The 22,866-nt window shown below is 37.8% G+C and overlaps 2 protein-coding genes across 2 annotated transcripts; one reads left to right on the plus strand and one right to left on the minus strand.

Moving 5' to 3' along the window:
* Positions 1 to 1,488: 1,488 nt before the first annotated feature.
* LOC115752870 (ATP-dependent zinc metalloprotease FTSH 6, chloroplastic) lies at positions 1,489 to 4,207 on the minus strand. Its single transcript, XM_030691268.2, has 5 exons — positions 3,476 to 4,207; positions 2,755 to 3,295; positions 2,357 to 2,670; positions 2,029 to 2,269; positions 1,489 to 1,926 (listed from the first exon to the last, which is right to left on the minus strand). The coding sequence occupies exons 1-5, from the start codon at positions 4,072 to 4,074 to the stop codon at positions 1,588 to 1,590; spliced, it is 2,034 nt and encodes a 677-aa protein (XP_030547128.1). The 5' UTR covers positions 4,075 to 4,207; the 3' UTR covers positions 1,489 to 1,587.
* Positions 4,208 to 7,802: 3,595 nt separating this feature from the next.
* LOC115752903 (pentatricopeptide repeat-containing protein At2g36730) lies at positions 7,803 to 9,479 on the plus strand. The gene has a single exon (XM_030691317.2). It carries the CDS (start codon positions 7,895 to 7,897, stop codon positions 9,443 to 9,445), a length of 1,551 nt encoding a protein of 516 aa, XP_030547177.1. The 5' UTR covers positions 7,803 to 7,894; the 3' UTR covers positions 9,446 to 9,479.
* Positions 9,480 to 22,866: the final 13,387 nt, after the last annotated feature.

Here is a 22,866-nt window from a genome sequence, read left to right on the forward strand (position 1 = left end):
TAAGCGCATAAAATTTCTGTTCTGGAACAAAAAAGAAGAAGAAAAGAAATGCGTTTGGTAACTGCAAAAAAATTGTTCATAATTTTTTTCATTTAATTAAGGGGACTATATATATTAAAATTAAAATGTATTTATCTTTTTAACTTACTAAATCAAATTAAATCGCATTTGTTTAATTTACTAAATCAAATTGGACCAATATATGTATAAGTAATTTATGCACGATTTATCAAATGATGATATGGACGAAATCAACTATAAAAAAAAAAAAAAACTGAAAGAGAAGACGAATTGGAATTAGACAACGAGAACATCAAATATGTTTTCTATAGATAGGAAAAATTACAATTATGAGTTACACGTAAATGTTCCCAAGTAGTTAAAAATATGATTACCTTTAAACGGGGACCCTAGAAAAATATTAATTGCACTTTGAGTGAAATCGGGGATTAAAATGAAAAATATTTGTGTATTTAGGTCCTTTTAGTCCAATTGTGCAATTTTTCCAAACTTGAGGACTGAAATGAGATGCAAGGTATCAAAATCTCATGTCATGACTCTAAAAGTAAAAATTTTGGCTAAAATGATTTAAAATGAATTTTTTTAGTCAATTTGGGATTATGTTCAATGAAGAGGCATGTGGTCCCAAATTGAGTTTTTTTAAATTTAAGAGACCAAAATGAAAAGGGAATTAAAATAAGAATATGGACTATTTTTGCACATTTTTTTGACTACAAATACTATTTTTCCTTATTTTCGGCTATTTTTATAATTAAAATAAATTTGCAAAATGTCAAATATTACAAAAAATATTTTTTGTTCAAAATTGGTTGCTAAGGTTAGGCCAAAGCTTCCAAGGTTGATTTTGTAATTTTATGAAATTTTTTCATATTTTTAATTAATTTTTTAAAATAAAATGATCCAAAATCAAGTGTCAACATCATGCAAGAACAAAAGAGAAAAAAGTGTGTTAAAAAATAAAATTATTCCCAATTGTTTCTAAAAAATGTTTCAAATGTGTTTCTAAAAAGTGTCCAGGAACATAGAAACAAGTTTTTCTTGTTTTTTGTTTCTGCTCCAAAAGTGTTCTTGGAATACTTTGGAAACACTTTTTTACCATACGCATTTCTGTTTCCAAAGTGTTCCGGGAACATTTTGAGAACAGAAATACTTTTTCCGGAACGTTACCATACAGACCCTTATTCACTACAAGTTAAAAAATAGCAATAAAATTGCTAGACATGGATATGATATATAGGTTCTTCTTTAGGAAAGATTTAGGGAACTGGCTGATAAGTTCTTCTCCAACTTTGTCAAAGATAGAAAAAGAGATACTTACTAGTTTCATCTTCCACTTGCAAACGGACAATAATATACTTTGGAGCAGTACGACAATCACTTGTCAGAATTTTGGCGAGATGCAGCAATCAAATTGGAAAATTGTCGGAATGTTAATTAGTAAAATACAGCAAAATTCTCTTTTCCGTGTAAAGAAACTAAACCTTGTTATTTATGCATTCCTCTAGTCAGAGTACATAATTAAAAGTTCTTTTCTCCCTGCTTTATGTGCAACTATAGTTTTGTTTCCTAGGCCTCAATCATCTCCCTAACAGGAGTCCTAGTGTTGTAGATTGGAACATCTGTAAATTCCGAAAGTATCGCTCTGAATTCATCTCCTGTAAGGGTCTCCTTCTCTAGGAGCAGCTCCACTATCTTGTCAATGGCCTCCCGATTTTTCCTTACATGTGCCTTGGCGACCTCATATGCATTGTCAATGATCTTCTTGACTGATGAGTCAATGTCGTCTGCCAGTTTCTCCGACATGGAGTTTCTTGATAGCATCCTCAGGACAACATCACTGCTTTGCACTGTTGGATCGGTCAACGCCCATGGCCCAATTTCGGACATACCATACGTTGTTACCATCTACAATGCAGAAAATTAGAAATAGATGGTTTGTCATCTAGGTCTCATTAATTAGTTTTTGTTGTGTGTTGAGTCACTTGAAAGAATTTCTTTTAAGCAAACCTGTCTCGCTATCTGAGTGATCTGTTGCAAGTCTCCAGCTGCGCCAGTGGTGATTTCTGGTTCTCCAAATACGACTTCCTCGGCGGCTCGGCCACCTAGACCTCCGACGATTCTTGCAAATAACTGCTGTTTGGAAATAAGGGTAGGATCCTCGCCAGGCAAAAACCACGTGAGACCTCGAGCTTGGCCTCTGGGAATTAGAGTGACTTTCTGTACCGGGTCATGTCCTGGCGTCAATGTTCTGCAAAAGAGAGCATATCAAAATTGTAAACAGGACGAGTAAAAAATTTAGTGCTAAAAAAGTAACAAGCTCTATTGATGTACTTACGCGCAGATAGCGTGACCAACTTCGTGATATGCGACCAACATTTTGCTCTTTCCATCCACCATTGTGGTTCCTTCCATTCCAGCCACAATGCGGTCGATCGAGTCATCGACCTCCTTCAGCGTGATCTTTTCTTTGCCTCTCCTCCCGGCAAGAATTGCGGCCTCGTTCATTAGATTCGCCAGGTCAGCACCACTGAATCCCGGCGTTCGCATGGCAATCACACTGAGAGAGACGTCCTTGTCCAGCTTCTTGTTTTTGCTGTGCACCTTCAGTATCTCTTCCCTTCCCTTTATATCTGGCAGTCCAACACTTACCTGCTCAGTCACAATTTAAGGTTTCAGTAATCGAACAAATTATTGTCTAAAGTGTCTTTGAAGGACTCGGAATCGAGGATTTACCTGTCTATCAAACCTTCCTGGCCTGAGCAAGGCGGAATCGAGGATTTCGGGACGATTTGTTGCCGCGATTACAATCACTCCACGGTTCCCACTAAAACCATCCATCTCCGTGAGCAACTGATTTAGTGTTTGCTCTCTCTCATCATTTCCTCCTCCAATCCCAGTCCCTCTCTGCCTCCCGACAGCATCTATCTCATCAATGAAGACCAAGCAAGGGGAATTCGCCTTCGCCTTGTTGAACAGGTCTCGTACCCTCGAAGCACCTACGCCGACAAACATCTCGATGAACTCTGACCCAGACAGCGAAAAGAAAGGGACCCCAGCTTCTCCTGCAATGGCCTTGGCCAACAAGGTCTTCCCCGTCCCCGGTGACCCTACTAAAAGAACTCCTTTGGGGATCTTCGCTCCCACGGCTGCGAACTTCTCCGGCATCCTCAAGAACTCCACAATCTCCTGGAAGTCCAGCTTTGCCTCGTCGACCCCGGCCACATCGTCAAATGTGATTCCTGTGTTCGGTTCCATCTGAAACTTGGCCTTGCTTCTGTTTCATTAACATGGGAGAAAAAGTTAGCTTTATAAGGACATGATCAAGGCAATTTAAACTAATAAAGAGAGCTTACGAAGTTCACATGAATCAATTTTCTTAACAAACCCCATACGAGGATTGCCGACTTGACTCGATACATATACAGTTAGCTAGGATTTTGCTGATTTTTCATACCTTCCAAGTCCGAAGGGCAAATTGGGTCCTGCAGGATTGTTCGAAGACGAGCTCCTCAACAGCAAACTCCCTAGGAGTAGCAACGGGAAAGCCAAGTTCCCCAACAGATCGAGGATCGCCGGCCACATGCTGACCTCCATAGGATGAGCCGCCAAGTCAACGTTCCTGTCCTTCATCTTCCTGAGCAGCTCCTGCGGGAGCCCTGGTAGCTGAACCTTCACCCTCTGGACCTTGTCCAGGGCGGGGTTGTAGATCTCCGCAATGGCGACGGTCCCATTCTCGAACAAGTCCACCTTCCTCACGGCGCCTTCGTCCAGGTACTGCAGGAACCTGGTGTAGGACATCCTGCTCGAGGCGGACTCGATGGGGCTCACGGGCTCTGCTCTCACAGGCCCAGGACCAGAAGTTCCTAGGCCAAGAACTGTTGAAGCTGCAGTTGAGAACAGCTTCCTCCTGCTGACGTTGGTGTCGGAAGAAGATTTCCGACATGGGTTTTGGGCAGTGGAGCTGATCCTGAGATGGGGACTCTCCTTTGGGATGCTGTCTTGGGATTTGCACAGAGGGAGGTGAGAGAGAGACAGGGACAGCGCAGGTGACATTGTCTTCTTTGGCACTTGAAACCTTTGAACAAGAGCAAGCGACCAATTGGGTGATCACATACAATTCGTTCTGTATAAATACTAAATAGGTGGAGCAACCCTGGATGTTTCCAGCACTTTAAACTTGGATTCTTCTTCAGGGCATGTTTCGTTTCGTAGTTTTTCGTTCTCGTTCGTGAAGGGTCTGGAAGATGACTTAGAAGCCTCTTGTGAGTTCGTGATTGAAAAGTCGTTTGATCTGACAATTTCGTGACTTAATTTGTCGAGGAGTCTTATGGAGATAAATGGGGCATACGGGGACGCAAAAAGACACGGGGGAGATTAACTTTTTCTCCTCACGACACGACTCGAGCCATACACTTGGGAAGGCAGAAGTGGCGGATTGACACTTCTCTTTTGGATCCTTTTATCAGGTTCAAAGCATGGGCCAACTGTGCGTGCGCCACGTCATGCGCACTTATCGTGGTGGTGGTGGGAAATGCCATTGAAGACTACATTTAGTTTAATTTTCGTCATTCCAGATTATTAAGGACCGCAAATACTCTACCATTTTGTTTTTGTAAGAATAATGTCTTTGAACTTTCTAAACTAAATTAATTTTAAGAGTTCATGTATGGACTTTGCTAGCATTGCAGTATTTGTTTGACTGTGGAAATAACAATATACTGTGAGCCATAAATTTTTTAAAAAATAAACCCCACAATAATTTATAATTAATTATTATTTATTTTTTTATGGGCCAAAATAGACCGCTAGCATAACAGTCATTCAAAAACTATTATATAATTAATTCCCTTCACGTAAACTATGCGATCCACGGGCCGCAGATGTGACCCCTAAAATTACTTTGTGCTGGACATTCCTGATTCGCATATAACTTTGTAATTGAAGGAGCATTGGGCTGATATGGCAATAGAAGAGCGCCCAAAACGTTGTTAGGTGGTAGAGCCACGTCAGAAAGCTGCTTCTCCACTAGGAAAAGAAACCTAATCGTCCAACTAGGATGTAATTCATGTATAAGAATAGAATATAGATGTTTATCGCATAGGTTATAAATTTACTTACACTGTGTTCTAATAGTTAACAAAATTCATTGGCCCATGAAGTAGTATTTCTGATTTTTCATTTGGTAGTCAGCAATAATGGAAAATAAATTATTTTTATTAAGTGATAAACAATGGTAAAAGAAAGTTCGCAAGGTCATGTCTGTTTTCAAGTGAAAAGAGTAAAACAGGTGAAATGTAGTTCTGGGATTGAACCACATCACCTTAAACTGTAAAGGTCCATTTACCTCACACTTTCTCTTTACATTTATTGGACAAAATAACTTCATTTTCCCCGCTCTTATTGCGACATCCAAGTAACTTGGATGTAATTTGACATAAGAGTCAATAAAGCTGAATTCGCCTCAATATTCAATTTATCAGCAATAATAATGGAAATATGACTATGTATCATTGGCCAACCGGTTACATTAAAATATTGTAGTTAATCCCCTGGTCGCACAACCAAAGGCTCTATCTCACTATCCCAAACAGGTTTTTTTTTTTTTTAATGAAACAAAAGAAGGAAAAATTTTAATTAGACTTATCTGTTACTTTACATAATTTTTTGTACTAATGTCGTCAATAGAAAAGAAACATTAGTAATTTAGTAATTTAGGATGATTTGCAGTTCAGCGTTACACTGGGTCTTGTCCCCAATAAGACGGGAGAGCAGCAAGCCAGACACACTCATGTGGTTAGTTGACGTGGTAAAACATAAGTTAAAACTAATTTTCAACAGGAAATAGTTTTCAATTTATAAAAAAAAATTAATTTTAAACTATGATATTGTATGTTTGAAGAGATATCTGGTAATTGTACAGACGGCACTACATTAAAACTAATGCATATGAAAAGCAAAAAAATTTCAAAACTAGTTATATATCTATTACACTTTTATCAATTCAATCTTCAATATTTTAATTTTACTAATTGAATCTTAAACATTTTTTACGTTTTGCTATTGAGTCCATCCATTTAATTCTGGTTGGAAAATGTTGACGTGAATGCCGGTGGTCTTATGTGGCATGGCCAGTATCGATATTGATAATTTTAATTAATATTTTAATATTTTTTTCAATGTTGTTATTAACTTATTTATTTATTTTTATCTTTTTCTTCTGATTTCCTTCTTTAATTTTTTTTACTTTTTTTCCTTTTCTTTTTTCTTTTTCCCTTTTCTCTCCACCAGTCATCTTTGAGCCTCGTCAATGGCCAATGGAGGTCGCTGACATTAGGCGAGGGATGCCCTTGCCAGGCCAGCAAGGGCGAAGGTCATTGGTCATTGACAATGCCGGGCGATGGCAAGAGGAGTGAAAAAGGAAAAAAAAAAAAAAACAGAATGAAAGAAAGAACAAGGACAAGTAAAATGACAAATAAAAAATTGAAAGAAATATTAAAATATTATTAAAAATTGTCCATGTCAACATTGATCATGCCACAAAGGTGCCGGCGTCCACATTAGCAATTTTTGGCTAAAATTGGCCGAATGGATTCAATTGGCAAGATGTGAAAAGATTTATGATTCAATTGATAAAATTAAAAGGTTTAGGATTGAATTGGCAAAAATGTAATAAGTTTAGAACTTTTTAGACAATTTTTAACATTTTAAAATGCTAGGGACATAAACCAAGAAATGTCGCACTACATATAATGCCCTCGACAATTATTTTTACGGGAAAACAAGTGAGTTGCATCATAAATCAAGTAAGATAATTAAATTAGATACTCTATCACCCTAACACAGATTGAATAAACGAGTATAATATCGTTCTTCAAAAGTTATACATGCGTCAGACCAAAAAAAAAACAATAAAATATAAAGCATCATATGCATATGTTCTATTAGTTCTATAAAAAGGTCAAATTGGACATTGTATTTCTAGCAAAACTGAAAAGGATATCATTCTAACATAGTAACTGGGACAAGTTCAATGAAAATTAATTAATGAAAAATTACGATAAGTTAACGCATGAAAAGAACTAGACTGCAAGAATAGCTACAAAAATTATTAGTTCTAAGTGACTGTACAAAAATACGTGTTAGGTATACCATACACTAAACAAACCTAATGTCAATTTCACCCTCAAAATGTTGAAATAGTTTCCATGAAAGTCCCATGTTTATATTCAAGACATCTTATGACCACACATAATGAATGAATGACTTACCTTCTAGAACTGATTAACAAAAAAATAAAAAAATTCAAGTTTTACAACAATTGAAATCACATGAAAATATCGGGTCAAAACCTTTACTATTTATTCTTTATCAACTTTTTTTCACTATTTCTTTTCATCCATGTGTTTTTTCAGTGAAAATGGGGGAAATTAGTAAATCGTTCGACGCAAAAGGAATTCTTTTAACTTGTTTGAAAAGTGTGTCTTAGTCTAGCAAAAAAATTGGAGAAAGAAAAGAAAAATTTTGAAAAAGCACTATTTGCCTATTTGCTAGCAAACTGATAAAGCATTTTGCCAGGAAAACAATTTATCTTCAGCTAGATAGATCTTTGCTTTTGTCTTTTTCAAAATTTAAACTTCAAGACGCAAGCATTGCAATATGTTGTAAATTCGAAGCATATAGAATTATCATGAATAATATTAATAACTAAGTACGTATCTTTCATAATTTGTTGAGATTTGAATTAATAAATGGGGCGAAAAAGCACTATGGTGATGTATATGGCGTGAATAACCCATGGTCCAATTATGACAAATACCAACTTAAACACAAAGTATCGACTTCTTTGCTCTCTGTTCAGACATTGCCCAAATGCATGGTTCCCCTCCCAATCTCGACCACCAGCACCATTTTCCCGGTGAAGATCCTCAACAGTAATTCAAATTTCGTTTCCATTAAGCACAAGCTGATCACATTCTTGAAGCGCTCTTCTTCCATAAAGCACATCACTCAAATCCACGCCCAAATTCTAGTCTCTGGCCTCCTCAGCGACGCTTTTCTTGCCCGCGAGCTCATCCGACTCTGCTCTCTGTCTTCCTCCACTAAATGCTTGCGCTACGCTCGTTTAATGGTCGAGCACGTGGAGATCTCGACGCCCTCTCCGTGGAACATTCTGATTAGAGGTTTCGCATCGAATGATTCGCCAAGAGAGGCGTTACGGGTCTATCTTGGAATGCGGCAGCAGGGAATTAGACCGAATGAGCACACTTACCCTTTTGTCTTGAAGTCGTGCGCGGCTCTTACGGTGCTGCGACAGGGCAGGCAAGTTCATGGAGAGGTTTGCAAGTTTGGTTTGGAGAGAAACGTTTATGTTCAGAATGCTTTGATTAGCTTCTATGGATCCTGCAAGAAGATCTGGAACGCGTGCAAGGTGTTTGATGGAATGTCCCTGAGATCAGTTGTCTCTTGGAATGCTGTTCTCACTGCCTGCATTGAGAATTTGCGAATTGCTGATGGGATTGAGTATTTTGTGGAGATGAGAAACTGCGGATTTGAGCCGGATGAGACCACAATGGTGGTTGTGCTCTCTGCTTGTGTCGAGCTGGGGAACTTGAGCTTGGGCAAATGGGTTCATTCCCAAGTGATTGAAAGAGGCATGATTTTGAACTGCCAGTTGGGGACTGCCCTTGTTGACATGTATGCAAAGTGTGGCGCTGTTCGGTGCGCTACTTTTGTTTTTGACCGAATGGGGGAGAGAAATGTGTGGACTTGGAGTGCAATGATCCTGGGGCTAGCCCAACATGGCTTTGCTAATGAAGCCCTTCGGCTCTTTTCGAACATGATGGAGAGCACATCTGTACGCCCAAACTTTGTGACCTTCCTTGGAGTTCTCTGTGCTTGTAGCCATGCTGGATTAGTGGATGAGGGATATAAGTTCTTCCACAAAATGCAGTATGTTCACGGGATTAAACCAATGATGGTACATTATGGTGCTATGGCAGATATTCTGGGTCGTGCTGGGCGTCTCGGAGAGGCTTATTCTTTTATAACAAGAATACCAATCGAGACCGACTCAGTAGTATGGAGGACGCTGCTCAGTGCATACAACATTCACGACGTTGAGGACAAAAGTGGGCTGGGTAGTGAAGTACTGAAGAGGCTGCTTGAATTGGAGCCGAGGAGGGGCGGGAATTTCATTATGGTTGCAAACATGTATGCTGAGGCTGGGATGTGGGAGAAAGCAGCAAAAACGAGGAGAGACATGAAAAACAAAGGGGTAAAGAAGATAGCAGGGGAGAGTTGTCTCGAGTTAGGCGGCTCTGTTTATAAGTTCTATTCTGGGAATGATTCTCGGGATGATTATGAAGATACTTTTCATATGCTTGAGGATCTAAGCGTGCACATGAAAATGGTGAATGAATTGTAACTTTAGTTGCCTTCTCAGCTAGCCAATGGAAGTAATGCATGAACTCTCTTTTCATTCGCCTGTTCTCTTCTAATTGATTACTATTAAGTTATTTTTTTGTTCTTCATGGCTTCACTGTCGCGACCCTCCCCTCCTGAAAAGGAGGTGCCACATCCAACCTTTTGGGTCAGGAACATCCCTTTGAAGAGAATGACCTTTAAGGTATTTTCCCAAGAACGCGAATGCGTTTGGTTTGTTGAGAAGGTGAAAAACACCACATAGCAATCCTAAAAGGCTTTTTTGTTCAAGGATGGGGCGCTCCCAAGCCCCACAACTTATGCGACAGTTTGATATATTTCTTTTTTCACTTAGTTTTTCTTAACGACCTATGTAATTCTAGGAGTCACTAAACATTTTTCGGGGTCGGTTAGAAAACCCAATCAAAGTGAGGGAGGATCAGCTTGATTTCTACGCATTCATGCAATCAGAGTTTTATAAACGGGGGACTTATTTACGCTAACATTTCTATTGGTGCCCTTTCAATAGTTGTTAATGCTGCATCTTTAATTAATTCCTCTTCCGTGGGAATCATGAAGAACGGTTCCTTTCCATAAAAAGGCAACACAGGTTCCGCCATTGTTTTTCTCATTAGTGGGGGTCAGAATACCGGCTGTTTAGGAGGGTAAAACACGGCGCAATGCACTCGAGTTGGCCATATGGCCTTCATGGAGTATTTTACTTATACTCGAGGGTCCGTCGCAACGTTCATCACACAGAAACGATTTTAGGCCCAAACAAACAATGACATCGATGACCATGACATCAACGACCCAGGCCCTTTGCCCCGCTATTCTACTCTTTTCTAATTTATTTATTATTTTCTGTCAACCTTTATTATCTATTTGCAAAAACGTGACCGTAGGCTACTTATATAAATAGACATACCAGCTACCAAGAAATTTACAGACCTACTTAAATTTGTGCCAAGTATATCTTACAATATTCATTACCTTCCCTCAAAATGTGCAATCAAAATTTAGGAAGGTCATCTTGACTATTGCTACTCGACATCTCTTTACTCTCTCTAAACTATTAGAACTTCTTTCTCATTCAGACTCGGAAACTCTCCTAAGGCGTCACTCTGCCATAGAAGCCTAACGATCCATCAAAATTATGCAGAGGACTCATGAGCATTCCTCCACCTACTCTTTGACGCCAGCTTCTATATTCATAACTTTTGACTGGGAATATTTCATGTGAGTAGGCACTCCAAACATTGAGGTACGAGGTGGATCCATCTTAGTTTCTTGAAAAATGAAGGGATGAGCAAGCAGCCCGGTAAATGAAATTACTAGGCCTAAAGTAGGAATGTTAGCTTTATACCCAGCAAAACTATCCCGTGATCTATTGTAAATATGAGCATGAATTGTCATTTGTAAATCATCAAATTCGTGGAGTCCACTACGTAACTTTTGTTCAAATGCCATGAACACATCATTTCATGCAATTCACATCAAATGGCCATTCTTGACTCACTAATTTGTGCCTATCCGAGCCATAAATGTTTGCCTATCTAGGCCATAATAGTTGCCTATTCCGGCCATGATTAGTAAGTCGTATCCCGAGAACGCTCACTTGTGGGTTCAACGTCACCAAAAGGTGAACATCTCACATAATCACTTTCATGAGAACGATGGCTCAATATACCCACGATACGAACCCTTAAGACTTTAAGGGAACATTTGCCTATCCGGGCGATACGTTGTTCCTTGGATGATCTACACAAACACATTCTTGCGGGTGCATGCATTGAATCATTTTAATACATGAAAATATTGTTGTGGTTTGATGCAAATCATGCTAATTCCATAACACTCGTATTGCACACAAAAATGCACACAAGTCATGTCAATTTAATGCAAAACTTCATTTAAGTAACAAAGGGATATTACTACGTTAGATCTAGTAATCCCATTTACTTGGTACCCGAATTACGGTATCCTACGTCAAGCAACAAGAAAATAAGACGAGAAGTGACGTGATGGTGGCAGCATGAGTCGGTGGTATAAGTCGGCATGGGGGAGAGGGAATAGGCGTGAGAGTAAGGGAAGAGGAAGGGAGCGAGAATTGGTGGTTATGGGAATTGAAGAAACCACACCCCTATTTATAGTAGTTTCCTAGCTTCTCTTAAAAGCTCCACAGTTTCCTTTACAAGGTTCTTTGATAGCGACTTGATTTTTATCCTTACTGTTAATGCTTGAAAGTGACTTGATGGTTAGCCCTTATCATTAATGCCCGAAAGTGACTTAATGCTTATCCGTTAAAAAATTAACTTGTATGTTCTTAATTGACTTGGCCTTGACTTAGATGTTGTAATTGACTTGCTATTGACTTGTATATTAATTCTAAAGATATTACTTGGTGTCATGACTTCTAATATGAAGTTTTTGGGAAAACTTCTTAAATAAGTAAGATAATGGCTTCTTCGATAAGCTTCGGGATAACTTTCTCGAGAAGCCACGAGATGACTTTCTCGAGAAGCTACGAGATAGCTTCTTTGTCAAGTTTTCTATAAATGTGAATACATTTATATCATCTTGACTTTGTCAATCCTATAGTATGAACTCATTTATAGTTTGTTGACTTTATAAATCCTATAGTGTGAACTTACTTATAATTTGTTGACTTTGCTAGTATTATAATGTAAACTCATTTATAGTTTCTTGACTTTGTTCTTGAAAACGATATTGATCTTATCCTAGTATTAATTACTTGAAAACGACATTGATTTTATCCTATCATTAATTACTTAAGAGTGACATTGACCTTATCCCATTACTTGAAAGTGATGTTGATCTTATCCTATCATAATTACTTAAAAGCGACATCGATCTTATCCTATCACTTGAAAGCGACACCGATCTTATCCTATCATTAATTACTTGAAAGCGACGCTAATTTTATTCTATCTTTAAATGCTTAAAAATGAAATTGTTCCTATCCTTTAGAAAAACTTAATTAACTTAGCATTGATCTTATTCTTTTCCTTTAGAAAATTGACTTGCCGTTGACTCAATTGACTTAGCATTGACTCCCCCATTCTATTTGATTTATGAATATCAAGTCAAGAACTATTTCTTCATATTAAATTTTCTAATACAATTTTTCGAAATATTTCTTAAATAAGTTAAGTAATAGTATCCTTGAGAAATTTCGAAATATCTTTCTTGAAAAGTTACGAAATAGCCTATTCTAAAGGTTCCTTAAAGAACATGTCAAGAAATTTATTTTACTTTCTAATTATTTTTAGAATAGTGAAAATTTGGGATGTCACAATTCCTCCCCCCTTAAGAAATTTCCTTCTCGAAATTTGAACATACCTGGGTCCTATAGTATGAACTCATTTATAGTTTGCTTCTTTGCTTCGGACTTCTTTGCTTCTCCAATCTGCTTCACCACGCTTCCGTTGTGCTACTTTGATAAATAATTTTCTGTCTATGTTTTCATTATCCTTAGAGAATCAAAATTATAAAACAAGACCACTTCATTCGTCTTTACTTTTGTCTCAACTGTTGTTATCATACTTACAACCAGTTAGAACTTTCGTAACTTCCTCTACGGTCATTATTCGTAATAACAATTCCATCCAATCAGCAGATCGTATATTATCAATATAACTTTCTAAAATTCTCGTAATGCTTCTTTTACTCAATTTAATTTTAAACCTTAAAGCCATTTCGAACATTTGAAATGATGCAACTCTACTTTCGAAAATTATTTTGTTCATAAAGTACAAAATAACTTAGTTTGCAAACTACCAATTGTGTAAGCAATTTAATTGAAAACTAGAATGTTTCCAACTTTTGACGATGTTTTGAATTTTTCAAAATGCTTACTCCAATAACTTTTCACATTTTAAGAACTATTCCAACCTTTCAAAGGGACAATCCTACCTTGAAAATATCTCAGTCATTAAAAACACTTGACTCATAAAGCATTTTAAACGTCAAAAGTAGTTCAACTTGGAAATATAAAGTACTTTAATCTTCGAAAACAACTTAGTTCAAAACATAAATTACCTTAACTTGAAATCGTCACAATGGAAGGACTATATATACTTTTGAAATCAATTCTGCTTAGGACTCAAAGATGTCATAATTTCCGAAAATTGCAGCATGAACCATAAAAATATTTTGGATTTGAAAACAGCTCCAACTTTCCTTAAAATCTAATTCAACTCGGATTTCTTGAAAACAGTTCGGACTTAGCAAAATACCTATACTCACCTTTTTCAATGTGTGACTTGGTTCATACCTGCCTTTATCTTTATCCTAGAAGCTTGCCATGAGCCGCTATTTATCCGAGCCTTCTTGCCCCGGCGATCACTCCCCACCCTCATCGGATTGGTTCGTTGCGGGTTCACCTAGCCTTTGCCTGGTTCAATCCCAAGTCACACACTTGCAAAGGGAGTACCGCTTAATAAGTCCCATACCAAATCTTGCGGTTGTTAGGTATCCCGTTTAGCTCATCCCATACCGAGCTTCACGGTTTATCAAGTTCAATAAATATATGATAATGACTTGTGTATTGCATGCACGTTTTCAAAACTTAGCTGTTTTAATGCAATAAACATGTGTGATGCATGTATTACCTCATAGCTCGGACTATGTACGAATCGACGTTCGAATCATCGGTTCTAAATTTAAATTTAACCTCGTAGAACCATTAGTCGACCATTAATTCCAACTTGTAAGGGTCGATCATTAACAATCCACAACAATCTTTCTTGATCATCACCTAAACTAGATCCAAGACAACTCAAGTTCATCAACAAATATTAACATCTAATTCTCCATACACCACTACGAGTTAATGCCTATAGTTCGGGGCTACCACTCCCTTTCTTGCAACATCACAAAGTCAATCAAAGCTTATTGTTGAAGATCAACGTCTAAACCTCAATATGCCAGTATAAATTCATCCCTATAATCCTCGATTGTCACTCACTTCATCGCAAGTCCAACCTCCAGCGTCCATGGTACTAAATTAACAACCAACCAACTCAAGTACCAATTAATTTCCAAATCATCAGTTCTTACCTTAGACTTAACATTATAAAACCATTAGGCGACCATCAAATCCCAAGATTAATTGTCTAGAGTCTATATTACTCTTTCTTGGTCACTGTTTACTCGGGTTTCAAGATCATCCAATATCAATTCTCATCATATCATTATTTTCACGGTTTTTTCAACCTATCGTCCATGATCAATATCTAATCATCAAAGCATACCATAAATTCAAACCTATAACTCATGGCCACTATTTCTTTTATTGCAATTACCAAATGATAATCCAGGGCCTTCATTAATGATCGACATTTAACCTCAATCTACCAACATAGATTCAATCCTATAATCCTCAACTACCCTCAATGAAATGATTGAACACAATCGGTTATATTAAAGTAACCACCGATCACCAACCATTCAAGCTTAAAAGTAAATTTATCCCTATAATTCACATACATAATATTTTCTCTATATTGCTATCTCCAATAAGCACAGGTGATTCCAATTTCAAAATTTATCCAATTTATCCTTATATATGACATTTATCACCCGAGCTCAATTATCAAGGATTACTAAATCTTCCACACTACAATAATCACCAATTAGCATAAACATTCTTTTGAATCTCGAGCAAAATTATTTTTATTATTATTGAACTTTCTTTTACAATAGCATTCATGGGGATCGAACCTCGGTCGCTTTCGGACCACTTCACTTCCCTTGCCACTAGACTAAGGTGCTGGTGGTGTCGAATAACATTACTTTTTTTTTTCTTATATTACTAATACGAGAACAATCCAAATATTTACTTTTTAAGCTCACGAAATATCAAGCCCACTTAAATCCTTTACGATACCGTGACTATGAGTTCATAAACAAATCGAATAAGTCAAGCAACCAAATCCAACAATCATTAGCTCATGCAAATAAATGAAAACAACTTACAAATAATCCACCCACTTGGTATTGCTGTCCCCACATGGATTTTCTAGAGCTTTCCTTAGATTCTGACACATCATTCCAAGACTCTAGCATAGGCCTCCTTATTACTCCAATCTAAAATCTCCTTATCACTCCAAACTAACCTTTGCTCCGATACCACTCAAACGGGGATGTAACGACCCCGGGCCCTTTGCCCCGCTATTCTACTCTTTTCTAATTTATTTATTATTTTCTACCAATCTTTATTATCTATACTTACATAAATAGACATACCAGTCACCAAGAAATTTACTGAGCTACTTAAATTTGTACCAAGTATGTCTTACAATATTAGTTACCTTCCTTTAAAATGTACAATCAAAATTTATGAAGATCATCTTAACTATTGCTACTCAACATCTTCTTACTCTCTCTAAACTATTAGAACTTCTTTCTCATTCAAACTCGAGAACTCTCCTAAGGCCTCATTCTACCTTAGAAGCCCGACGGTCTATCAAAATTACGCAGAGGACTCATGAGCATTCCTCCACCTACTCTTTGACGCCTGCTTCTATATTCATAACTTTTGACTGGGAATATTTCACGTGAGTAGGCACTCCAAACATTGAGGTACGAGGTGGATCCATATTAGTTTCTTGAAAAATGAATGGATGAGCGAGCAGTCCGGTAAATGAAATTGCTAGGCCTAAAGCGGGAATGTCGGCTTTATACCCAATAAAGTTATTGTGTGATCTATTATAAATATGAGCATGAATTGTCATTTGTAAATCATCAAATCCGTGGAGTCCACTACGTAACTTTTGTTCAAATGCCATGAACACATTATTTCATGCAATTCACATCAAACGGCCATTCTTGGCTCGCCAATTTATCCCTATTTGGGCCATAAATGTTTGCCTATCCAGGCCATAATAGTTGCCTATTCGGGCCATAATTAGTAAGTCGTATCTCGGGAACGCTCACTTGTGGGTTCAACGTCACCAAAAGGTGAACATCTCGCATACTCACCTTCACGGGAATGACGGCTCAATATACCCACTATACGAACCCTTGAGACTTTAAGAAAATGTTTGCCTATCCGGGCCATACATCATTCTTCAAATGATCTGCACAAACACATTCTTTTAGGCGCATGCACCGAATTATTTTAATGCAAGAAAATATTGTTGTGGTTTTTGATGCTAATCATGCTAATGCAACAACACTTGTATTGCACACAAAATGCACACAAGTCATGTGAATCTAACGCAAAACTTCGTTTAAGTAACAAACGGATGTTCTTGCGTTAGATCTAGTAATCCCATTTACCTGGTACCCGGATTACGGTGTTCTATGTCAAACAACAAGAAAATAAAACGAGAAGCGACGTGATAGTGGCAGCATGAGGCGGCGGTAGAAGTCGGCATGGACGAGAGGGAATAGGCATGAGAGTAGGGGAAGAGGAAGAGAGGGAGAATTGGTAGTTATGGGAATTGAAGAAATCACACGCCTATTTATAGTAGTATCCTAGCTTCTCTCATAAGTTTCGTAGCTTCCTTTGCAAGGTTCTTTGATAGTGACTTGATGTTTATCCTTACCATTAATGCTTGAAAGTGACTTGATGGTTATCCCTTATCATTAATGCTTAAAAGTGACTTGATTTTATCGTTAGAAAATTAACTTATATGTTCTTAATTGACTTGGCCTTGACTTAGATATTCTAATTGACTTGCCATTGACTTGTGTATTAATTCTAAAGATATTACTTTGTCTCATGATTTCTAATGCGAAATTTTTGGGAAAAATTCTTAACTAAGTAAGATAATGGCTTCTTCGATAAGCTTCGAGATAACTTTCTCAAGAAGTTACGATATGACTTTCTCGAAAAGCTACGAGATAGCTTCTTTGTCAAGTTTTCTATAAATGTGAACACATTTATATCATCTTGACTTTGTCAATCCTATAGTGTGAACTCATTTATAGTTTGTTGACTTTATAAATCCTGTAATGTGAACTTACTTATAATTTGTTGACTTTGCTAGTATTATAGTGTAATCTCATTTATAGTTTCTTGACTTTGTTCTTGAAAGTGACATTGATCTTATCCTAGCATTAATTACTTGAAAATAACATTGATCTTATCCTATCATTAATTACTTAAAAGCGACATTGATCTTATCATATTACTTGAAAGTGACGTTGATCATATCCTTTCATTAATTACTTGAAAGTGACGTTGATTTTATCGTATCTTTAATTACTTGAAAACGACATCGATCTTATCCTATTACTTGAAAGCGACGTTGATCTTATTCTATCATTAATTACTTGAAAGTGATGCTGGTTTTATCCTATATTTAAATGCTTGAAAATGACATTGTTCCTATCCTTTAGAAAAACTTAATTGACTTAGCATTGACTTTATTCTTATCCTTTAGAAAATTGATTTGTTGTTGACTCAATTGACTTAGCATTAACTCTCCCATTCTATTTGATTTATGAATATCAATTCAAGAACTATTTCTTCATATTATATTTTCTAATACAATTTTTTGGAAAACTTCTTAAATAAGTAAAGTAATAGAATCCTTGAGAAATTTCGAAATAACTTTCTCGAAAAGTTATGAAATAGCCTCTTCTAAAGGTTCCTTAAAAAACATGTCAAGAAGATTTATTTTACTTTCTAATTATTTTTAGAATAGTGAAAATTCGGGATGTTATTATAGAAGGCATCTAACCCGAAACAACCTAAAAGGCCCACTTCTTAGGTTTGTTGGTTAGGTGGCTCCCTCATCACTTTCCTAGGAAAAAATAAGAAAAGAAAAAGATTGCATGGCATTGAGAAAAAAGAAAATTTGCCCCATTCCATGGAAGTGTGTGAAAATGCAATTGGTTGACCGTCGTTTCGGAAGCGCTATTGCGGATGCACTGTGTTGTATCTTAAAAACAGCTACGGTAAATTAGTCATGCTATGTAGTGCGGGTAATGTGTCCATTGAAAGAAGAAACGAATGCATATGAAGCAAAAGAAATCAGAATCATTCAATAGATGAGCCAAATATGAAATATCTCCTCATTCATGTAGAATGTAACAAAAACAGTGCGGTTCCTATCTTGACCTTTTGTCTCAAACATCAATTTTTATTTCCTTAAATCTACTTTCTCGTATCAATTGTAGAACTCTATAAATGTGCAGCGTCGGTGTGGTATCCGAATAAGCGAAACAGGAAATTGTACAAGAATCAATTGGAACCAAAGGATGCAATTATAGGACTACGATAGCACTTCTTCGAAGCCACAACTCATACATACCATGCAAAAGGTGTTATAATCGACCGGGGATGAATGCCATTGAAAATATTTCCATACCTTCATTACATTGCTTTGGAGCATCGAGAACTTGTTGTCTCAACCTAAAAATCGGGTTGCAATTTTAGGTTAATGGATTTTCAGATTAATTAATTAAATTAACTAACCTAGCTTGATGTTGACACATGGTTTTTTATCACCTTTATTTTATTTTTTTAAAATTATTTAAAAATAGGTAAAAATCATAAAAATTGCAAAATCAACTTTGGAAACCTTGGCATAGCCTTAGGAACCAATTTTGAACAAAAAATATATTTCGTGATTTTTAATATTTTTTCAAATTTATTTAATTATAAAAATACCCAAAAAACTCATAAAAATACCATTTGCAGTCAGAAAAATACACAAAAATAGTCCATATTCTTATTTCAATTCCCTTTTCAGTGTAGTCATTTTAAATTTCGAAAATTCGACTTGGATCACTATATTCCTTCACAAATGTAAACCCGAATCGAGCATAAAAATTCCTTTTCAAGTCTTTTAATTTTTAATTCTCACCTTAAATAAACTATGACATTATTATCTAGGGCCTTGAAGTGCAATTAGCTCGATTTGTCCTCTAATTTGATCAATTTTGACTAAAAAGGTTTAATTGCACAATTTCCTTTCAAATTAGTCCTCGGTTTCTCAAATCATGAAATTAAATTTTATCAGGCCACGCCCATAGAAATAAAGACCCTCTACCCCATAGATTTCATCATGCCGAACCTATTGGTGGCCTCAACTCGATTTGATTCGACCATTTGAGCTTTGAACTAATAAAAAATTATTTTCGGGTAAAACACCTAATTCGGGGTTTTCACTAAATTTCATGCCAACAATTCATGAAAATGCCCATTTCACATGGAAATCACGATGGGAAGCCCCATTTTGACATCAATTCTGCGAAAAATGATCGAATTGAACCCCAATTTGATCATAATGCCAAAATCGGATCTGTCGGGTCGAACCCGAAGCAGACCTAGTGCACTGGGTCCGCAACTCAGCCAAAGAACAACCGAATGTGCACCCTTTTTGGCTCACGACTGCATGACGTCGCCCATCCTCGTCATCGAATCTCGCTTTTGTAACCTTCTGCACATCATGAGCAATACGAGAGCAGGCTGGCGTAACCGTTCGAGGGAGAGGTGGCAGCGAGAGATGAAGAGAGAGAGGGGGGTACGGTGCCGAGGGAGGTACAAGCATGAGGGCTGGCATTTTTTGAGGGGGTCGGCCATTTTTTTTTTTTTAAGAGGAGGAGAGGAGATTTATTGGACTAGGGTTCTAATACAGGCAGAGCTAGAGAGTGCGGGAAAAAATGGAGGGGAGAAGGTAGCCACCCTAAGCTCCGGTGCTCGAAAACAGTGTTGGGATACACGTAATATGCATAGGCAAATAAAACATATAAAATACGCAGCGGAAATAAATAAAAAACCTATACACGTATTGTTGACACCCGATTTTTGATCGGTTTTTCTTTAGTTTTATTTTCCAAAATTCACTAAAAATTCACAAAAAATAAAAAAAATTAAAAAATCAACATTGGAAGCCTTGGCCAAGCATAATGAACCAATTTTGAACAAAAAATAATTTTTCATAATTTTTCACATTTTTTAATATTTTCAAAAAATAGGAAAATATTAGAAAATTCATAAAAAATACTTTTCAAGGTCACAAAAATACACAAAAATGTCCAATATTTTTCATTTAATTCCCTCTTCATATTGGCCTCATGAAAAATCAAAAATTGAATTCAATTTTAGGTGTTTCTTCACAATGCCTAAAGTTGAATTTACACAAAAAATACAAATTGAGTCTTTTTATTTGCTATTTTTGCATATTTGTTGTCTAGATATTCAATTGCAGTCCCTTTGAACTTCAATTTGATAAATTGCACCCTCAATTGCACGGATTGCACAAAATCCCCAAAATATTTGCAATTAAGTCCCTCAACTTGCCAAATTTTTGAAATTAATCTTAATTGAGGGACTTTCGTGGCAAAATTGGACTGTCCCCCTATGTTTTCATGCATTCCAAATCGATTGGCATAGGTCTCATGGTCCAATTTGATCGAATTGACACTCAATTGAACATTTCCCTAATTTGGGCAATTAAGAAATTTTGGGTTTTTGCAGAAATTAATGATAAATTTTGGGTAAAATTGTATTTCTAGATAATAACCATGCCCCTAAGTCCAATTTTGAGGTTTAATTGCGAAAATTCCTCACCAATTTTGATTAATTTGAAAATTGCGCCAAGTACATTGTTCGAACCGATTCAAACCGGTTTGACCGCCGGTCGAACCGGTTGAACCGGTCTAGCAAAGTGTCGTCTTCTTCAGAAGACTCGCGCCAATCTGCAGATTTAAAGGCCGGGTTTCAATGACCAAATTGAGGGCCAATTCGATTCTAATTGATGCAATTGACGTAGGGCTTTTGTTGTATAAGTCGAGAAGAATTGATTGCCACCGGCGGCACGATCGATGGCCGCCGGAGGAGCTCCAGTGGGCCAGTCAAAGCTTCAGCGGCGTAAAAGTCAACATTTCGCAAAAATGCACAAATTCAAGCATAATTTGCGACTAACGGAAAACCAAACGGAGTGCATCTTCGTGCTCGTCGCCGTCCGACCTCGGGCGACCAAAAATCACGTGGACTGCACGTGTGGATCATTACCGACTCAAGCTCACCCGTGCACGCCCAAATTCAAAACGCGAGTATAAAAGGGCGGGGAAGATTCGCGAACGAGGGGAGGCTCATTCTGTTCATCCCGTACCAGAATAGAGAGAGAAAGCGAGAGAGGAGGAGAGAGAGGCTCTCGCGCGACGCCTTCGCCGGAGCTCCGAGCTCGGTCTGCAGATCGTTCGTCCGGCTAATCCGGACCACCTCGAGTTGCGAAATCACTTCCCGAAGTTCGCCTAAAGATCAAGAAAGCAATCGCGCCACCTGGATCAACCCGCAACATCCAAAAAATGTGAGTTGAACTTCCTCTCTCCTCATTGTGCGATCATGGCACATCAACTTCACGAGCACGATTCCTTCAATTAGTCTGTGCCTTTTGTTCCTGGAGCACTTCTGACCACGATCGCACTTCATTCCCGCATTGATTTTCCTTGAATCGCGCGAGTCAAACCTCCAACATTACTCGGTCTGGTCGGACTTCGGTCAGGCAAATCTAGCCGTCGCGAGCTCGATCCGAGCTTGAGGTGAGTGTTCTGAGCTCCTAAGTATGCTAGCTTGTGAATGAATTTAATGATTATGCTCTAGTTTGTACGTTTGAACTTGGTGATGTCGTGATTGTGTATAGCTTGATTCTCGTAATCGGTTCAATAAAATTGTTTGATCTTGGAGTATGTTGATCGGGACGTCGAGTTGAGTAGATTGGCGTTGGTTTGGGGTTGATTGGCCGAGGTTTCGCCGTTGGATCTCGCCGAGAAACCTCGGCCATCTGTTCCGTGTCGTCGCAAGGTAGACGACGATGCTTACGTGTCGGGTCAAACGGTCAACGTGCTTAGGTGTCGAGCGCTTGTTGGTCCAGCTCGTCGCCGACTCGGCTCGGCCGTTGGCGCGGACGAGTTGAGTCGGATCTCATCCGACAGCCCAGATTATTAGTTGAGTTTGATTCGGGGCCGTTGGATCTTTATTTTGTATTTTCGAATATTTGTTTATATTAGATAGAAAATACAGAAAATGCGAAACGGTGTCGTTTTATTGGAGTAGTGCATCGTCGTTTTAGGCGTTAGGCGAATCGACGGTCCGGATCAAGTCTAGAATCAATCGTAGCCGTTCAAGGTATTAACTCATACTGCATCGTTTTTGTCCTATATGAGTGAACGGTCCGGATCAGAACTAAGGTTTAATCGTGGCCATTGATACATTTAGCTAGGGCGACGTCGTTTTGTGTATAGGGTCAGAAACGTTGCCGTTTTGATCCGAGAGAGATCGACGGCTCAGATCGAACTCCGCGATTTAATCATGGCCGTCCGTATATTAGAACGGCACGGCGTCGTTTTGATTAGTGGAAGGCCGAAGGCTGAGATTAATTCAAAGATTGATCTCGGCCGTCCATTATTTTCTTTTATATTCGGGAATTAGAAAATCAATTT

Source organism: Rhodamnia argentea, chromosome 8 (genome assembly GCF_020921035.1).
Source record: "Rhodamnia argentea isolate NSW1041297 chromosome 8, ASM2092103v1, whole genome shotgun sequence".
Lineage (NCBI taxonomy): Eukaryota > Viridiplantae > Streptophyta > Magnoliopsida > Myrtales > Myrtaceae > Rhodamnia > Rhodamnia argentea.

Coding starts and splice junctions, on each gene's coding strand:
- LOC115752870 (XM_030691268.2), bottom strand. CDS start 4,074: ATGTCACCTGCGCTGTCCCTGTCTCTCTCTCACCTCCCTCTGTGCAAA. Junction 3,296..3,475: donor TTGCCCTTCGGACTTGGAAG/GTATGAAAAATC, acceptor TTAATGAAACAG/AAGCAAGGCCAAGTTTCAGA. Junction 2,671..2,754: donor CAGGAAGGTTTGATAGACAG/GTAAATCCTCGA, acceptor GTGACTGAGCAG/GTAAGTGTTGGACTGCCAGA.
- LOC115752903 (XM_030691317.2), top strand. CDS start 7,895: ATGGTTCCCCTCCCAATCTCGACCACCAGCACCATTTTCCCGGTGAAG.